At 35.6% G+C, this 20,144-nt stretch overlaps 1 protein-coding gene across 3 annotated transcripts; it reads right to left on the minus strand.

The window, feature by feature from the left end:
• Window positions 1-1,764: 1,764 nt before the first annotated feature.
• LOC111508562 (uncharacterized) lies at window positions 1,765-18,471 on the minus strand. 3 transcript variants are annotated; one of them, XR_012464466.1, is made up of 6 exons: window positions 14,150-15,019; window positions 13,701-13,861; window positions 11,779-12,001; window positions 8,564-8,684; window positions 5,071-5,441; window positions 1,946-2,083 (listed from the first exon to the last, which is right to left on the minus strand). XR_012464466.1 is itself a non-coding variant. In XM_074170835.1 (5 exons), the coding sequence occupies exons 1-5, from the start codon at window positions 17,703-17,705 to the stop codon at window positions 1,942-1,944; spliced, it is 654 nt and encodes a 217-aa protein (XP_074026936.1). In that variant the 5' UTR covers window positions 17,706-18,471; the 3' UTR covers window positions 1,765-1,941. The 3 variants fall into 3 exon arrangements, 2 of the variants coding, with proteins under 2 accessions (XP_074026936.1, XP_074026935.1); XM_074170835.1 differs by lacking the exons at window positions 5,071-5,441; window positions 14,150-15,019 and adding an exon at window positions 17,699-18,471 and having other exon boundaries at window positions 1,765-2,083; XM_074170834.1 differs by lacking the exon at window positions 5,071-5,441 and having other exon boundaries at window positions 1,768-2,083; window positions 14,150-14,994.
• Window positions 18,472-20,144: the final 1,673 nt, after the last annotated feature.

Here is a 20,144-nt window from a genome sequence, read left to right on the forward strand (position 1 = left end):
CTGACGATACTACTATTATAGGAGCAAATTTTTTTAGAAATAGTTCATATCTCATTAACGGTCAGAGATAGGTATAGGACATAGTTGATCAAAGTTGTTCACATTGGTTGGCTGAAAATTGAATAATATTCAGGGTGTTCCATATGAAAAAATTAGTCATGGTCGTTTTTCAAAGATTGAGTCGTATTTTTCAGACAGAATACAGTGTTACTTGAATCACTTTTACCTTTTATGTAATCCAATGTTCATGTGAAAGTAGTTGTTTCAAAACGTTTTCTTCCAGTTTGTATCTGAAAGCACCTCTATGTATGATCTAATATACCTTCATGAAGAGTTTTAATTGTAGCTATTTTCATAATCTTTTTTTGTTGAAAATTTTGCAATTCTTTTGTTCAATGATGGAACAGTAGAAAACCAAAAAGTTTCCCCCAAGAAACTCTGATCTCCTCTGAATTATCCCCTTTTCAATTTTGAATGTTTTTCCAAACAATTGACGTAGCGAATATTTTCCTGAATTCAAAATGAGAAAATACCTAACATTCATGCCTAAAATTTATGGCTATGAATGTTATATATTTATGGGTTTTTTTGTACCTTCCACAATATGAAAAATATAAAAATTATAATGGAGCACTTATAATGTAGAAAAGGCAAACTTATTAGTTTACCCCGATAAGTTACTGCATAAAATCAAAGTATTTTTCACAAAAAAAATGGTCTGTTTATCAGTAAATTGTCGTATTTAACAATTTTGCCTATCAAAAAAATTCCTAAGAAATAATACAATACTTATTTTAACGTTTCAGAGGCCAAAATCTGCCCCCGTCTTCAGAAATGGACAAAAAATTCAAAGATATTTGCAATTATTCCTTTTAATCATTTATTTGTGACTTCTTCGACATATGTCAAAGGAGTTTTGAAATATAAAATGTCAATGTTGTTGATTCACAACTGAAACATTCGATGTAATATAAGGTGCTCTCCGATATCGGTTTGTTGTCATTTCGCCACTATCCAAATTTTTCTTCAAGATGGGTAGCCAAGTACGGTCCATTTCTAAGGAGCTGTTCCAAATACAATTCTCTTCAGATATGAGAATATACGCTGATTATTTTAGCTTACGTCTCTTAGAGTGAGGCTCATTGGTAATCATTCTTGTCTTGTTCCATTTCACTTGATGTTCACCGTCTTATGATAAAATGTGTTTTGACAATTTAGATCCTGTCAATCGCCTATTTTTTATGTAATCTCGATGTTCATTCTCACGTACTTTCAATGATCTCGCAGTTTGACCAATATAACTTTTATCACAAGAACAAAGTATCTCATAAATACAATTTTTTGTTTTTTCTTCAGTGTTGTTGGGTTTTGTATGTGTGAAATAGATCTCAGTGTATTTTTTGTTTTGAAAGTAGTTCTAACATCATATCTATGTCCAATTCGTCTTATTTTTTCAGATAGTCTTGGAATGTAAGGTATAACGTTAGTTGTGAAAGGTGTCTGTGGATGTTGAGTCGGTAATTGTAGAGTTGGATGTTGTTGAATTTGTGAAGCTGTTTGTATGGTCGTTTGGTTTTTAATTGACTCTTTATTTTGCGTTCATTATTGTTTTAAACTTATTCAAAACATATATTTTTAACTTTTTAGTTCGATGTTCTTTAAAAGCGTGTTTTTAGTTCTTTTAAAGCATTTTTATTTTTTTGTCTATAATAAAAATCAATCTCATTTTCAAATGTTTTTAATTTTTGATTTTATCCTTATGTATACTCTCCATCAATGTTTTGTTTTCATACTGTGAAAGTCTGAACCTTCACGATTATGAATTGGTTCCCATTCATTCTGAATTATCATTGTCATTAGACGAAATGACAAAATTTGAAAAATCCAAATAAAAACAACATTATTTGAATACGTTTTATTTTTGTAAATATTCAAATTGAATTAGGCTTTATTCAAAGCATCACAGTCATCTTTGGTAGCACTTTCAATTGCTTCCTGGAAGTGGAGACCGGCTCGCTTGGTAATGGGGTTCTTACAAGACTCGTTTTGTGCGATTCCACATTTTCTCATCTTTGGTAACATCCTGTAAAACAAACGTAACTCCAATGCAAATGAAATTAACAGAGAGAGAAAGAGAATGCTGATTGGAAGGGGTATATTTTCAGGAGAGATAATTTTTGGGAAAGGTCTTGGCTTTCTACTTCCCCACCTTGATACAAAAAATTTGTGGATTTTCCAAAGAAAGGAAGAAAGCAATCAATTCCAAAATACGTTAACTCTATACAATTATATGTGCTGAGATTCTTATGGAAACTCACTATCCAGGTTCTGTCTTTCCTGGAACGACGAACTGGACGGAAGTACCAACAACACCCTTACAGTACGACTGGCAATCTGCTAGTGCAGTGATTGACGAGGACAGGATAAAATGGGCCATATCGGGCAAGTCACCAGAACCTGATGGTATAAGACCAGCCCTACTTCAATGGGGACTGAATATTCTTATGTGCCGCACCTGGTTGGAATATTCAGAGCCTCTTTAGCTCTGAGGTATATTTCCAGTAAGTGGAGAGAAGTACGAGTAGTATTTATACCCAAACCAGGTAGGATGGACTACACCTTACCAAAAGCATTCCGACCAATTATTCTCACATCGTTCTTTTTAAAAACTTTGGAGAGGCTATGTGAGCGGTACATGAAAGATAAATTACTAGTTCACAACCCACTTCATCCAAATCAGCATGGATATACTCCGTGAAGGTCTACTGATTCGGCCCTTCACCATGTGGTTGGCAGAATCGAGAGATCATTGGACAACAAAGAATCCACCCTGGGTATATTTATACATATCGAAGGAGCGTTTGATAAAACCACCTTTCCAACAATTATCCAGCTACACTCAAGGAATGTACCCCTGGCAGTAGGAGAATGAATACTCAAGATGCTTTCTAGTAGAGCAATGAGTATCAATGTAGAAGACATCACAGTGAGAGGACTGGTCATGAGGGGATGTCCACAGAAGAGGGGTCTTATCACCCCTTCTCTGGAACATGGTTCTGGATACCCTGAATAATCACCTCAACAATAATGGGTTCTGCACAATTGCTTATGCAGATGACATGATTATCTTCCAGACCGGCAAATGTGTGAAGACACTGTCTGATCCCCCTGGACCTGTACGTTAAGGAGGTTGCGTTAATGGTCATGTTACGATTGCGCACAGCTGGTGTAAACCTCGAAGTAGAAATGGGTCAGTTGAGGCTGAACCTATGTCGAGAAGCGCTTACTGCGCAACCTCTGCTGCAGGAAACCAGTGATGAACCCAGGTTTGTGTTTGAAACCCTACAAAATACAAATGAAACAGAACACTGAGCCAGATGCTACAAATGCAATACGCATATACAGACGGCTCAAAAACCAAAGAAGGCTCAGGATGTGGAGTGTACTCCAGATCACTAAGCCTAATGATTAAGTGGGGAATAGGAAAAAATACCAGCGTGGTTTAAACAGAACTGGCTGGCATCTTATTCGCCACAAAAAAAATAACCAGGAAAGGAATTTCTGACAAAACATAACAAACTGCACTGATAGCAGACAAGCCCTATTAGCCTTGAACAGACAACGTGTTACCTTAGGGCTAGTACTAGAGTGCCACCAAGATTTAGGCAAAGCCTTAGTAGATAATAATATTATCTTGAGGTGGGTTGAAGAGCACGACAGGAGTAAAGCTAATTGCATTGCCGACTTTTTAGCCAAGGAAGCGGCTGGACTAAGAATTTCAGGACCCAGTGGCACCTACGGCAAACGTCACACCCTTATTCGAATGTCCGGAGTTATCGTCAATAAGAGAGTGTGTATTCGGCGAGTCTTGGCCTACACCTGCAGATATAAAGGAGATGTGAGATGTCTCCCAGAGACCTGTCCACCTTCCTGGAAAGGAGAGGATGGACGATGGCCTAGGAGGACAACTCCATAGGAGGATGTACAATGGGTCACATGTGGCCTAAGTGATGTGAACCTACACTCACCCTCCCTACTCTACAGATACAGATTATATGTTGATCATGCAACCTTCAGAACAAACTGAAAGGAATATCCCTCTCTGAACAGCTACTTTCATATAAACATTAAATTACACAAATAAAATACTTCCAAACAACTACTTTCATATGAATACTGAATTATACAAAACACTTTTCTCTATTCAGTTTGTATTCCAAACTATCGTTATGTACTTTTGAATATTGATTGCTGCCTTCCATCCTTTGGAAGATTCTCACATTTTTTGCATCAAGATGGAGAAGTAGAGAGCCGAAACCTTTCTCTCCCAAAAATGGTGACATTATAATTCATTCATTTTTTTAATTCAGAAAGCATTTCGTATATCATACGCAGTTATTGAACACCCTTCAGGTTATGGGAATCCGTGAAAATACACACTGTGTATCAAATGATAGAAATCAGTGAGTGTTACAGTAATGAAAGAATTGAAATATCACAGGAAAATGCCTAGGGTCCCATCCTTTTTATAATGCATGTATATATGCAGTTTACTTGAAATCAATATGAGTATGAAGTATTCCGTTTTGTTAATGACTCCGCATTTTTTCAAACACCTTGCTCATGTTTTCAAATTTATATCCCTTGATATAACATGATATCGTTTTTATAAAAAAAAAAAATTGAAAAATAATTCAGTTCGCATCAGAAAAATGACGGTGTCGAAGCAATATTGAAAAAAATTGGTTATGTTTGTATATTGAACGAACAAATTTATTGATTATTGTATTATGATATGTACATGTGTATGTAAACATTGTAGAATCAGGTTACAGATTTAGTGAAAATATGTATATCCGTAATAATATTGTCCTTTTTTTGAGGTCCCCCTAATAATTATTATTTCAAGTAGAACTTGTACCGCAGACAGTCATTGACTTTGTGGTTTATCGTTCATTTGTGGATAATTGCTTGTATTGCCAAATATGCTGACTATTATAAGACAACAAATATAGGTGAGGCACCAGTCAATCTAATAATAACACTAGTGATCTTCAAACATGACTTTACCTTTGACGGAAGGACCAAACTCTTACGAAGGTTAGAAGTAGATGAACACTTCAATCTAGCAGACCACTATTATAATCTTCATTCAGTCATTGTTCACTGTGGTTCTGGCGATGTCTTGAATTTATTTTAGCCTGTGGAGACACCCTACATTTCATTCTATGGAAGAGAGGACATTGGCAGATCAAGATCTTTAGATAATGTGGTGCTGCAGGTTTTTCCGGGTTTTCCTGCAGCTGAAAAAGCAACTGCGCCACTGGAATCAATCAAGTCGCCCAACAGCGCAAATTATTTTATGTTGTCGTTCCATAATTTCATAATTTGTATTATTTGCTTTCCGTATAATGAATTTTATCTTGTATATCAGGGTTTTCCTGTGAATAATAATAATAAATTATTAATGTTATTTTCACATCTTTGCCCCCAAAGTACCGCTATTGAGTGTGTCGATCCGATGTAAGTACCTTGATGGTACATAATCATGGTGAATAGTAATATTTTTTTATGAAGAGGCTCGCAACTCAAACATCCGTTCCACCTGATGGCTGTTTGAATGAGAGGAACAAACACCTCACGCCAACTACATCTCCTCAATCGTTGCAAAACGCCGTCCATCTATAGGTCTCTCCAATCTTGGAAACAGGAAAGAGTTGCAGGGGGGCGAATCTGGTGAATACGGTGGCTGAGGCATGATTACAGTTTTTGGGCAAAGCATTACGAACTAGCAATGACTAGTGAGCAGGTTCATTTTCGTGTTGCAAAAGCAACAATACCAGAGATTTCTTCATATTGTCACTAGCCAGCGGTACATAATTTCAAGATAATACTCCTTATTGACTCTACGATCACGTGGCAAGAACCTGATGCACTACCCCACAGTAATCGTGTGCAAAACCTTTATGTTTAATCGAACTTGGCGAGCTTTTTTGGTCTTGGCCCTACTGGGCTCTTCCATTGGGACGATTGGACTTTGGTTTCGATGTCATAACCATATAGGTAACCATGATTCGTCATCAGTTATTACCCTTTTGAGTAAATCTGGATTGCTGTTGACGTCATAAAACAATTCAAGAGCGATGCTCATGTGATCAAAATTCAGCTATTTCAGAACGAACTTCGCTGTAATACACCTAATGCCCAAAAAAGAAAATTGCGTTTAGAAAACTGAAATTGGTTGATCCGTTCTCGTGAAATAGGGCAAAAAAAAAGAATTATAACAAAATGCAAAAATTTATGGAACCGCTACCACTGACTCAATAACGGTATGTTTATGTCTCTTTTTTACACAGAGTTTTTTGCTTAGCTGAAAGTGAGATAAAGACACATAGTTGCTTCTTGGCGTCAGTTACAATTAAATGGTGAAAACATTAATCAAAATGAGTTATTCCTGATTTTAAACTGTTTGTCAAGTGGTATGAGTTGCTCTGACAGTAATACAAATCGTAATGGTGTACACTTTACCAGAAAGAACTGAAATTATTTTTATTTATGGTGTTGAAGATAGGTGTGCTCGTAGGACAGCCCGGGTTTTCATTGAAAGGCATGCAGGCCAAAATGTGAGTCACCGATATGTTCCAGACCTTGTTCAAAAATTTGAAAAGACCGGTTCTGTGCGCAACAAAGCAGTAAAGCAGCCGAGAGTTCTTACGGAAGCTGCCGTTGAGCCTACTACTTCAATTTCGAAAGTCGCTAAGTTAGTAAATATTTCAGTTGGTTCTATACACAAAGTTTCAAAACTATACCAGTTCTTTCCTCACAAAATGAGTATTCTTCATTAACTCAGTGAGGATGAGTATGATAGGAGAATTGAATTTTGTGAAATAATGACTGCGAGAATTCAAAATAACCCGAACTTAAAAAAATATTTGCTTCAGTGATGAATCAACATTTTTTCTTAATGGCATTGTAAATAAAAATAACTGTACATACTGGGATAATGAAAATCCACACTTGTTTCGAGAGGATCATACGCAATATCCACAAAAAATAAACGTCTGGGCTGGAATTCTGGGAAACGAAATATTTGGCCCTATTTTCATTCAAGAAAATTTAACTGGTCAATTGTATTTAAACTTATTGGAAAATGTAATCGATCCACTCATCAACGCCAAGTTGATGAAGAAGATAGCCCGCTCTTGGATGACCAAAATTTACATTTTCAACAGGACGACGCACCGCCACACTACGAATTGCATGTTCGACCGGGTCTCGATCAACTTTATCCTGACAAATGGATTGGCAGAAGAGGCGCTCTGGAATGGCCGGCGAGATCTTCGGATTTAACACCATTGGATTTCTTTCTCTGGGGTTATTTGAAGACAATGGTATACAAAACTCCCCCGCAGGACATTCAGGATCCAAGACACAGGATTACTGACACATGCAGACAAATTGATAACGAAACATTAACAAAAGTCCGACAGGAATTCGAGAATAAATTGTACTTATGCTCAGCTACCAATGGTGAACATTTTGAACATCTAATAAAGTAAAGTGCATTTATTTAATTGCAATAGCTATTATTTTATTTTTTATTACAATTAATTTTCTTTTTGCCCTATTTTACGAGAACGGATCAACCAATTTTAGTTTTCTAAACGGGGTTGAGTGAGGATTTTTAAGATCTTTAAAATGATGTGTTACAAGATAGAGGGTGCCATTTAACATTATTAAGTGGGGGCAGCTAGGGGTAAGGGGCTTAAACCTAAAATACCACTGGCACTGGTTTTAAACTTCCCCCTCGATATCTAAATTGACGTGTTTTTTGCCTATGGCAAATTCTCCCTGCTAAACGAAGTATACTAGGGGTGGGAAGTTTTGAAATGAAGGCACTGTATGTACCGAATAGGTACCGAATATTCCGGGATCTAGACCTGAACATACACTACGTGGACGCATACATGGGTAAATACCCAGAGGACACGTTCGACAGAATTCGAGGACACGGCAACCCAGCGCTAAGCGACCGACATAAGATTCTCCACAACAATTTTCTTCATTTTCTCAACATTTTCATCGGTTGTTGATTTGATGAGGCGTCCAGGGTGTGCGTCGTCATTCACATCTTCTCAACTTTCTGTGAAGAGCTTGTACCACTTGTAAAACATCTTTCGGACTCAGAGCACAATCACCGTATGTCACTGTCAAAATTTCAAATGTTTTTGAATACTTGATTCCATTTTTCATACAATATGTGATGCAAATTCTCTGATCCATTGTTTTCCATAGCAGAAAATGGCCGAACACGCAATACATTTTCAACTTTTATGCCTCTCACCAAGAAACTAAACGTGCTAAACAGCTTATTTTGTGAATATATTCGAATATGTTCGAAAGGGTGGTACCAACATAAAATGAAAGCTAATTTTCGCCATATTTCTTAAACATTTCACGTATAGAGCTGATTAGTTCTGTTTTTGTTGGAATCGATCAAGTGAAAAGGTATAGGTAATTAATTCTTCCAAATGCTCTATTTCTCTATTCAATAAATACTTACGAACAAATGAGATTTTTCGATGGAAGCTTGTCCTTGTAGCTAGCAACCGTACTCACAATTTCGTTACACTCAGGCAATTCTCTTGAATCTTCGTCATCAAATCCACAGGGGTTGAACAATTCTGTAATAGAAAAAAATATCAATAGTGAATATCTTTGGCAACGGAAATGTCATGTAGTCAAACGAAATAGACTTTTGTTTGAAAGTGGTTGACAATGTTTCATGGTTAATTTCACTAGTTCGGACTTCCATTGTCTAATATTTTTCGAAATCAAGTTACTTCACTACGTTTCGATTATTAGCATCCTATATGTATAGGTGAAAGCACGAATGACCTATAAATAGTCATCTCTCGGAGAAATAGGCCAGTCATCACCCGAAGACGATTGTGGATACTAAGAATCGAAACGTCGTGAAGTAACTTGATTTCGAATCATATTAGAATAGAAGAACTAGTTAAATTAACCAAAATAGACTTCATTAAAAAAAAAAGTGTTTTTATTATAACACGATCATTAGGAGAAGTAAAATTTGAATCAGAGTAGACTCCAACTTTTTCAGTTGAAGGGTTCGAACCCCTCCTTGCTTTAAATGAAATGTAAAAAATGAAAAATGTGTTTTTTAATCTTGTTTTCCATCTGTCTGTTGTTAGTTTACAAAATTATATGAAAATGGTTACAGGAGAAAATGTGTTGCCACCAATTTTATTAAACTCAAATATTTGCTGAATCAGTGATACAAATAAAAAAAATGATGTTTCAGATAGATATTTGATGATTCAATGAATTCCTTCGGAAAGTTTTCCTCGGAAAATTAAGAACTTGAATAAAATAAGTGGAAGAAATGACGTCAAACAGTTTCATTGAATTAAAAAGATGATAATGATGTAGATAAGCTAAAAAATAATCCGGAAGGTCCAAGGTAGCAGTCAATCCACCACTCTCCTCAGTAATTTATAGTATTTATCAGATGAAAAAATAATAAAATGGTTGGGCGTAGTATTTACATATTCACACATATTTACATCAATACCGTTGATTGCTGAGGAGAGTGGTGTGATGACTGCTAGTTGGAACCTTCAGAATTATTTTTCAGCTTTCAGTAAGTACATCATCTACACCTTTTTTAAAATAAAACCGCCTTACATATTTTCTTATTCATTTTATTTTGAAGTTTTAAGTTTCTAATTTTGTGACTGAAATCTTTTCATTTTGTTCAGTTCATTTAGTGCTCCAATATTACAAGGTAATATGTAATTTGCCATTTTGAAAATGCGGCCATCTTGAATTCACATCTATTTCAATGAGTACTATTATTCTACTAGTCAATGCCTGTCATTTGATACCCATATTAAGGTAGTTGTAAAAGAAATATGTAATCCGCCATTTTGTAGATGCCGCCATCTTGGATTGACAATGATACAAAATTCATTAAATTGTATTGCCAACAGAATTAAATGTGTACCAAATATCAGATCAATTTGTTATTAGAAATAGGGTCAATCTTCAATTACTAAATTTGCCACAAACAAACAGGGCAAGCTAAATAACACCGTTTAATTAAAAAACTGAAAGATTTTCCGCCATAATAAAAAATAAAAATGGTTTATAATTTTTTTCGGTATTTTGATAGAACGGGAAGTATTATTGACAACCTAGTTTTCAATTCATCGCTTCAAAAAAGTCTCCCAATGTCTCCAAACGTCTACCAAATACTAGTCTCATTAGTAATGGGTGATTTTTAAGAGGTATAGGATTTGATTTTCAAAACAACATGAAAAATTTGACAAAATCGATGAAATTTTTATTGGAATCGATAGAACGATCAATATAATTTATTATTTGAAGATGATTTCATGCAAATGTTGTCCGCGGCTCCGCTTTAGATGGCCCATGCGCAAGGTTCAATTTTGACACACTCTCTCTAACATATCGACCGGTATTTCACGTATAATAGCTTCAATATTGACTTGCAGAGCGACAGTCGTTGCTGGTTTAGACATGAGACATGAGCCTTAACATGACACCACAAGAAATAATCCAAAGGCGTTAAATCACACCATCTAGGCGGCCAATTGACGGGCCCCAAACGAGAGATAAACTGTTCACCGAAGGCGGCACTTAATTGGGCCATTGTTTCGCGTGCCATGTGACATGTGGCACCGTCTTGTTGAAACCACCTGTCAGGCATGTCCAATTCTTCCATTTTGGGCAACAAAAAGTCGTCAATCATCACACGGTAGCGCTCGCCATTCACAGTAACGTTCCGGCCATTGTCGTCTTTGAACAAGTACAGCCCGATAATGCCACCGACCCATAATCCACACCAAACAGTGACTTTTTCGGGATGCATTGGTAGCTCTTGCAGAACTTGTGCCTGGTCTTTACTCTAGATGCGGCAATTTCGCTTGTTAACGTATCCATTCAACCAGAAATGAGCCTCGTCGCTGAACACACTTTTTCCTACAACTTTTCCAGCGCCCATTCACCAAATTTTAGACGTTGTGGGAGGTCGTGTGGCTTCAATTTTTGCACCAGCTGTATCATATGAGGTTTTACACCCAAATTTTTTCGCAAAATTTTTCACGTAGTGGAGTAACAGAGGCCCAATTGCTGCGAACGGCGGCGAATCGACATTTCATGGTCATCACGAACACTGGCGGATACAGCTGCAATATTTTTTTCGGTCCTCACTCTACGTATGCGTGTTGGTAGTTTAATGTCCAATAATGTAAACTGGGAAATTTAGTCACAAACTTCCGAATAGCTTCCTCAGTAGGCCGACGAAACTGCCCATAAAATGGAAGAAGTGCACGATGCACTTTTTCACCGAGCATGAATTTTGATAATAAAATTCAATAATTTGCAAGCATTGTTCATTCGTAAGTCGATTCATGATTAAAGTATAGACCAAACTAAACAAGTTTGACAATGACACAAGACACGATTCACGCGTGATCTGTCATAAACAGTGTTGCCAAAAAGATGCCAGCAAAAAAATCAATCATAATTTAACATCACCAAAATTTACTGTGAAAATCAAAGAAGGGTTTGTATTTGATACTTTCGAAGGAAGGAAGTTATTCAATAGTATATGATTTTGATTATATTGCAACTTTTCAGGCCAATTACTATCGTTAATGCCATCAGCTATTGATACTAAACGAAGCTTTGCTAGGTATTGAACAAAGTTTTCTGAGAAGCTTCTTTACTCACCTAAAATTTCTTCAACGGTGGAGTTGCAAGCTTCATCCACAATGGCCGCAATAATTTTTGAGAACATGTAGGGAAGATCTTTCGATTCTTCCGGTAGACAACTGGCTACTGCGTCCAAACCAGGTTTCGAGCATTTTTCCCAATTGTTTCTGATGAGAGAACAGAAAGTTTCTGATCCAAGTTCGATGTCAGAGATACACTCTGCAATTTCTCCTAAAGCATTCTACAAAAAAGTTGATCTCGAAATATATTTCATTGAAATGTTTTTTTGGAGACTGGATTATACAAAATTATTGTTACAAGATTATCGTAATGTGAGAGACACCTTCAGAAATATTTTTTTGTAAATTTATATTCTTATGGAGTAAATATAATTGAATGGAAATATTAAATAAACAAATTTGCAATGCGACGTTTCGTTCATTTAATTTTATTATTAACCTAATTTTTTTAAATACGCACTTCTAATTTATTCCACGAACACTTCAAGAAAGTATTTCTTGAATTTTTCTAGTGTTTAGTACTTCAAAATCTCTCGAAAAATGAAACCGATATATATATATATATATATATATATATATATATATATATATATATATATATATATATATATATATATATATATATATATATATATATATATATATATATTTAGAATTTCATAATTCTTTACTAATTCATCAAAAATATTGTATACAATTGAACGATCTACAAAAAAGATTCCTCATAATTTTTTGATAAACCGACGTTTCCTAATATGACTAATAACCAGCCCGTGCAAAGTTTATTGTTGAATCATCTGAAAATGGAATTTTTAACAGGTAATGATCGACTGTATTGCCAAGTATTGCCAAGTCCTCTGGCGATGTATTGAATCTATTGGAGCCTCTGGAGAGACCCTAAATTTTGTTTCATGAGAGAGAGGACATTGGCAGATCAAGATCCTCAGACGATGAAGTCGCCCCGGAACGCCAATTAATTTTTATTGTTGTTTTTATTTTTATTTACATTTATATTTTCTCATTTTTTTCGAGTTTATCAAAAACTTTTGTCAAGTTTTGAAAATTTTTTGTATTCGAATTTTGAAATATATGATATCATGAACTTATAAAATCAAATAAATAATATATAATTGACAGTTGAATAAAAGGATCTGTCAACCAAAAAAAATTTGAAATACGAAACATTTGAAAAATTTGACAATTTTTTTTGATAAAATTGATAGTTTCGTTAAAGAATTGGAAAAAAAATGGAAAAATATTATAAATTATATTTTAAATTTGAATAACCTCGAAACGCGGCGGTTAATCAAAAAATTAAAAGCGAGCTTTCCAGGAAGGATATCTTGATATGAATATTAAGGGCTGTGTATTTCACAGCCCATGGAAAACAAAAGATACATAGATAAGTATTATTCTGATCATTCCCATATTGATTTCAATTTGAGAGCCACCGGTAGACAGCTGTGTGGCCTCATCAGCGCGGTGTAGCCGAAAGTGCAAAGATGGGCAACACTTCTCAAACTCGTTCGAAATTCATGAAATATGGTGATTTTGCTGAAAGATTTATATTAAATTAATTCAAAAAAGGTTCATGATATTTCTAAAATACTCACAATTTATTCAATTAGGTATTCATATTCATATTAGTTGCTTGCTTTCATGGTTTTCGGATACATTCAAAAAATAATTTGAAAATTGACTCCAATAAAATTTACACCAATACTTTTTATTAAACATGCCCTAATCAAAATATATAATGATAATAATAAATAATAATATTCAAACAATTATTATCTCTATTTCCGCAATCAACAGATGTGAATCCATTTTAGAATTTTCAAGTTACCATAATTTCAAATTTTATACTTGTATACTACTAGTCTCTAATGAAATTTTCAAGTCAGAAACATTGATACTTACTTCTGCTTTTTCTTCGACATCTGGACATTTATCTTTTGTCAGTTTGGCCAGTCTCAAAACGTCAAAAACAATTGTAGAATTGAACTTTTCTTTAACCATTTCAGCTATTTCTTTAATGTCTTCTTCTTCAAGAGAACTACTTTCGTTGGATTCGGCATATACTGTGAAATCGTAATGATTATAATTTCTCTATTTTCTATTTCCGTGTGGGCAAAAAATAAATCACTGGCAATTGGAAACTGATTTTTTTTCATAAATCTTCACAACATATGAATAGACTGACCCGTTAACTACTTGATGAAAATCAGTAACATTATGCATGATGAATTGCACAATTTTCACAAAAATAATTTAAAAAATAATGTTTACAAACGAATTGAATTGTTTGTGAAAATTGTGTGATTATTATCATGGATAATATCCACAACAGTTTATTGAATCATGCTTACCAGATGCAAAAAGAAGAACAGCTAATAATGCGAAAGTATTCATTTTGATAGGTCAATATTTTCTAATTGTAAAACACCGCAACCTTCTCAGTTAGCAACTAGTAGAATATTTTTCGAGTTTTTATATGATAGAAATTGTTAACAAATTTCTCGGTGTCATGGGATCACTGATAACAAAACTAATGGAGATGAAAGAATCGTTATAAAAATAACATTTCTGAAAATGTACGATGGGTTCCCTTACTGTTATTTTCATATGCTAGGCACAGATTTTCATTAGAAGAATACATTTTAAAATAATTGAAAATAATGAATGATTGAGTTCGCCCTAGTGGTTTCGGACATTTTTGGGAGTTATTCATAAGAAATCTAAAGGGTGAAAATTGTTATGAAGGATTTTGAAATAATGTAAATGTATTCTTGAGAGAATAATCTTAGGAGAAGTATATTTCTGCTTCGAAAGTGAGACACATCAACGTTGAAAACTTACTTTCAATTAATTGGTGGATGTAGCCATTACTAAGTGGTAGGAGATTCATTTCTCTTTTCCTCATTATGATTTCCTACAACGTAGTAACGGCTACTCCATCAATTTATTGAATATTGTATTCGTTTGAAAATGTCCTCAAAACTATGATTTCGACAATAAGTAGAATAATCATAATATTAATAATGATAATATGTCTTTATTTTCTGAAACAACCTTTATATATACAAATATTATCGAAGGGGGAATTCAACATCGTTGCTCTCCGATGCAACTTCTCAAATTACCAACAGATTGAGAAACATAAATGAAAAATTATTTGAAAGTAGTTGACAATGTTTCGTGGTGCATTTCATTGTCTAATATGATATAAATTGGTTGGAAATCCCCGAAAAAATCTGTAAAAATTAAAAAGATTAGATGAAAAATAACAATAATATTGAGCAAAAAAAAAACTGAAATTACAATGAAATAAAATACAAACAACAACCAAAAAAATAAAAAATTGAATTATTAACACGAGATGAAGAATAAAACATTAAAAAAATTATTAACAAGAATTGAAAAATTATAATTAAAATTAAAAGATTCCAAACCAAGTTACTACACGACGTTTGGATTGTTGGTATCCACAATCGTCTTCGGGTGATAACTGGACTTATTCCTCTGAGATCTGATTATTTATAGGTCAGCTTTCACTTATCCCCTCTTCCCTCTCCCCGCTTCTTCGATTTTTAGCGGAAGCTGACCGTTTGGCGGGAGTTGGTCGTGTTCCGCTTGAACAGAGTTTTCCATATGTTGCGTATCTCTACGCTAGCTTGAAAAGATATATGTTGGACAATATATATGCGACTTCTTTGAATTTTCTCCTAAACCAGTGTTCCTCCTTTTGGATGATTTCAGCTTGAGCCCACTTGATGTTGTTGATGAGTCCAAACATGCTCTGCTATTCCGGATTTACTGGTTTCTTCACGCTGTATGTGTTTCTTGTGCTCGGATGGTTGTAGCGGCCCATTGAAGAAACCCACAAGAAGTCCCGAGTCTGGTTGAGATATGTGGACGACACCTTCATAATATGGAACCATGGGAATGAAGAACTAGACATCTTTCTGAAGCACATCGACAACGTGAGTCCTTCCATCACTTTCACAATGGAGAAGAAGGTCCACAATGAATTGCCTTTCTTAAACGTATTAGTGAAGAGAACCGACACTAAATGGGAAACATCTGTATATCGAAAACTCACTCACACAGGATAGTATCTGAACCAGGAATCTAACCACCATCAATCGACTAAGAGAGGAATCATCAAAGGAAGTTCTCGAAAAGGAACTAGACATCATCAAAAATGACCTTCAATGGAATGGTTACTGCAGAGTGATGGTAGAACAGGCTTTAGCTAGAAGACAGCAAGAGCTCCACAAGGAAGAGAAGCCGCCACAACCAATACTTGTACTTCCCTACATCAGAGGATTGTCGGAAAAAATAAGAAGAAATGGGTCCAAGTATAACATCAAAACCTGCTTCAGATAAGGGAATACTATCCATAGCAGTCTCACGAAAACCAGGCCACCAACGCGGACTGCGAATCCAAGAATTGCATTTACCGGATACCCTGCTAGTGCGGATAATCATACATCGGTGAAACTAAGAGGCCATTGCCGAGCACAAGAAACACACACAGCGTGGAGAAACAAGCAAATCAAAAATAGCAAAGCATGTTTGGTCTCATCAACATAACATCAAGTGGGCTCAAACTGAAATTATCCACAAGGAGGAAAACTTGTTTAGGAGAAAATTCAAAGAAGCCGCATATATGTTGTCCAACAACGCATTTAGCCAAGCTAGCGTAGAGCTACGCAACATATGGTAACCTCTAATCAAGCCAAATGGTCAGCTTCCGCTAAAAACTGATGCAGCGGAGAGAGGGAAGAGGGGATAGGTGAAAGCACTTGAATGACCTGTAGATAGTCAGATCTCGGAGGAATAAGTCCAGTTATCACCCGAAGACGATTGTGGATACCAACAATCGAAACGTCGAGTAGTAACTTGATTTGAAATCTTTTAATTTTAGTTTTTCATTTCTTGTTGATAATTTTTTTTTATTTTTTAATTTTCATCTCGTTAATAGTTCAATTTTTCATTTTTTTGGTTGTTGTTTGTATTTTATTTCATTGTAATTTCAGTTTTTTTTGCTCAATATAACTGTTATTTTTCTGCTAATCTTATTAATTTTCACAGATTTTTTCAGGGATTTCAAATCAATTTATAACATACTAGTTGTCGCCCGCGGCTTCGCCTGCATAGAATTTCGTAGTTGTAGTACTAATTAGTACTATGTTGCTGTATCGCTGCTGTTCCAATGTTTTGACAGAATCAGAATCAACGAACTTAGGCGTGCGCAGCGTTATAGAACAGTGCTTTCAAAAAAATTGAGCTACAGCGCCATCTAGTGGCAAGTTACAGAAAAACTGATAGCCTAAAAACCTTCTCTATGAAAAATTACTTATACAGATTAGATAATGGAAGTCCGAACTAATGAAATAAAGAAATTGATCAAAATACACAAAAATTTTAAATTAAAATCTGATTATTCCCAGCAAATGCGAATTACAAAAAATTCAAGTATTTACTCTTGAGCAGTTAGATACATCAGGTTCATTAAAAGTTTAAAAAAACTGGAATCTGGAGCGCTAGGACTATTATTCTATTTGTGAATTTGAGAGCTCACATATATTTTGCTTTCAAGTTTAATGATGAATATGTTCGGAATGCAATGATAATATGGTCATACTTGCTTTATATACAACTGTATCTTATACCTGCAATCTGTGATTTCCGAATGTTATTTACTATCACTGGATGCAGGCCACACAACCTGAGTTTAATATCTACGATAAGAATATCGTTTTGCATATACAGTGTTCTCAACTTTTCATAGGCGTTTTTCAAAAGATAATTCACTTGTTTGTCGAACATCAGGTTATGATTAATATAATAATAATAATAATAATTCGTGCTAGGTATCGCACGTTAAAAGGTACGGCCTCGTCAATCCTTACCTTGCATAAGTTTATAATAAGGGACTGAGTGTACCAGCCTGTGGGACTCCTTTTAAGCTGACTGATTTCTCTTTAACTTTATATTCAAGCAATCACAAAGGAAAGTTCTCTCAAGTGTGGATTGTGACCTGTTGAATAATCTGCAATAATGTTCCTTATCAATACTCTTCAATAACAATAACAAAAATATTACGGAATCAATACTTTGGAATGATAAAAACAATTCAGAAGTAATTCTAAATTTCATTATCGTGATCAGTGATGTTTCAGAAAATTTTCCTAATGTAGATACTAAATAGCACAATTGGATTCCAAGAAAGAAGCGAGGGATACGGAATATAGCAATTATCATAGAGATTTTCGGAATTAACTACGCTATAAGAGTGATCTTTGCCGTAAATAAACTGCAAACTATGCTCCCGAATATCTTGAACTGACGAGCGATGAAATTATCATCCAGAGTATTTGAATTGGTTTGTGCCAATTGTGGCAAGAAGATCTTAAAAATAAACCAAATAACCACCCAATTATTTCTTGGCATCGAATAATTAATGTTACTGGAGTTTTTTCCCAACACCAAACCATTATTCTAACATCTCGACACCCGTGGGTTGGGCTACCTATCGGGCGTGTCCTCAAGTGGCGGATAGGGGAACGGCCAGGGCACTGAAGGCCCTGTCCGGGAAGCCAATGTGGTCTTACGGATGGGGTCGCCGGACTCCTGGTCAGTGGCAGAAATAAGTAGGGTGAGGGAAACTAAAACTCCCCAAAAGCCTTTGCAAAACATGCCACCGTGCATATCACCCTGCGGCCATTCAGCTGTCGGCACGACAGCTGAATGGCCGCAGGGTGATAATCGGTCACGAACGATCCCTTGGGGAACTGGACGAAACCTCATTGTAATCAGCATAATCTCTGGTAATGCGGGGCTTTGCCAGAGGTGATCAACTCTTCCCTTGCTACTCGTGGAAACACACATGAAAGAAACAAACACAAAAACAGAAATAACAAAAACAAAAACCAATCCCGAGGCTGAACAGAAGTGCTGACCTTGGTCTGAAGCGGTGGCTGGGGATAAACAGAAATGCCCACCCCAATCTTCCGCTGGAATGAGGCTGGACATAGCAGATCACCTCGTGATGTAATTAATACAAAGACCAAGGCTTAAGCGCATTTGCGGCGCCGAGACCAAAAGGAGAAAGAGAGCGAAAGAGGCAGGAGTGGCAGCAACTATGTGTGCATCCACCTCCTCCCCCATTCCACCTCCAACAGCAAGGGCACTTCCTGCGGCGGGCGCCCCTGCAGGAAAACTCCCTCACTTGTGCACCTTCACGGAGGGAACCCCAAGAAGGATGAAGAAGTCGTGCAACGACAGTAATGTCGCTGCACCTTCCAAAACCTTCGCGGATGCCACCGTGAGACACGGCAGGACGGTGCTTCACTTCATTATTTTCTTCCCATCCGACAGTGTTAAAACGAGAGATTTCCGTATAGATAAATTGGCAGAAGGGAAGCAGTTGAATCGTCTCCGAGATCAACGGATTTACCACTCTTAGATTTCTTTCTTTTGGGGGATCTTGAAGCCGTTATTTATAAAACACAACTTTCTGATATTGAAGAACTTAAAAAAAGAATTACAGCAGCATGCCAGTCAATTCCTAGTGAAGTTTTCCGTTATGTTAGAGGGGAGTTCGATAACAAATTTTATTATCCTTCTAACCATTTTTATTAAAAGGAGTCAATAGAATAGTGCGTCTCAGAACAGGCAAATTCTAACTACATGTGTAAGCTTAGAACTTTATTTTTCGGAAACTGCTCATTGAAAACACTTTCAAAACACCAGAACAAAAATTACGGTCTCTCGACACGCGTTTCGCTAACCAAGTTAGCGTCCTCAGATCATTGTGACTAAATTATGTTAGTATTTTTGTATAAAAGCACTAACATAGTAGTGATATTTGGTCACAAAATTTTACTATTATGTTAGTGTTTCTATATAAAAACACTAATATTATAAAAACACTAACATAGTGATAAAATGTAGTCATAATGATCCGAGGACGAAACTCGCGTCGAGAGACCGTAATGTTTGTTCTGGTGTTGAGAAAGTGTTTTCAATAAATTCATTTTACGCCAGATGTTCCAGTACGAACTATCAAGAAAAAAGTTGCAAACAAATTGAAGTATTTTATCACTTATAGAAGAAATTTAGTAAAAATATTATAAAAATGATCTTCCGTCATTCAAACATTACTTCAAAAGGTCATCTCTGTGAACCAGATTGATCTACCAAAAATTCCATTGATTTGCTTATCGTGAATTTACTGATTTATTTACTGTAACATTTCCTTGTTGGACTACATTATTATTCAAAGATTATAAAAACAAGCCAGAATCAGCTGGAAAGAGTATCGCATAGGTCAGAATGTTTACTCTCACTAATCAT

Source organism: Leptinotarsa decemlineata, unplaced genomic scaffold (assembly GCF_025532065.1).
Source record: "Leptinotarsa decemlineata unplaced genomic scaffold, Ldec_3_MD MMD2_tig00000008_RagTag_RagTag, whole genome shotgun sequence".
In the NCBI taxonomy this organism is placed as follows: Eukaryota; Metazoa; Arthropoda; class Insecta; order Coleoptera; family Chrysomelidae; genus Leptinotarsa; species Leptinotarsa decemlineata.

Coding starts and splice junctions, on each gene's coding strand:
- LOC111508562 (XM_074170834.1), bottom strand. CDS start 14,192: ATGAATACTTTCGCATTATTAGCTGTTCTTCTTTTTGCATCTG. Junction 8,685..11,778: donor CACCGTTGAAGAAATTTTAG/GTGAGTAAAGAA, acceptor TTTCTATTACAG/AATTGTTCAACCCCTGTGGA. Junction 2,084..8,563: donor TCGAAAAATCTCATTTGTTC/GTAAGTATTTAT, acceptor TTTGTTTTACAG/GATGTTACCAAAGATGAGAA.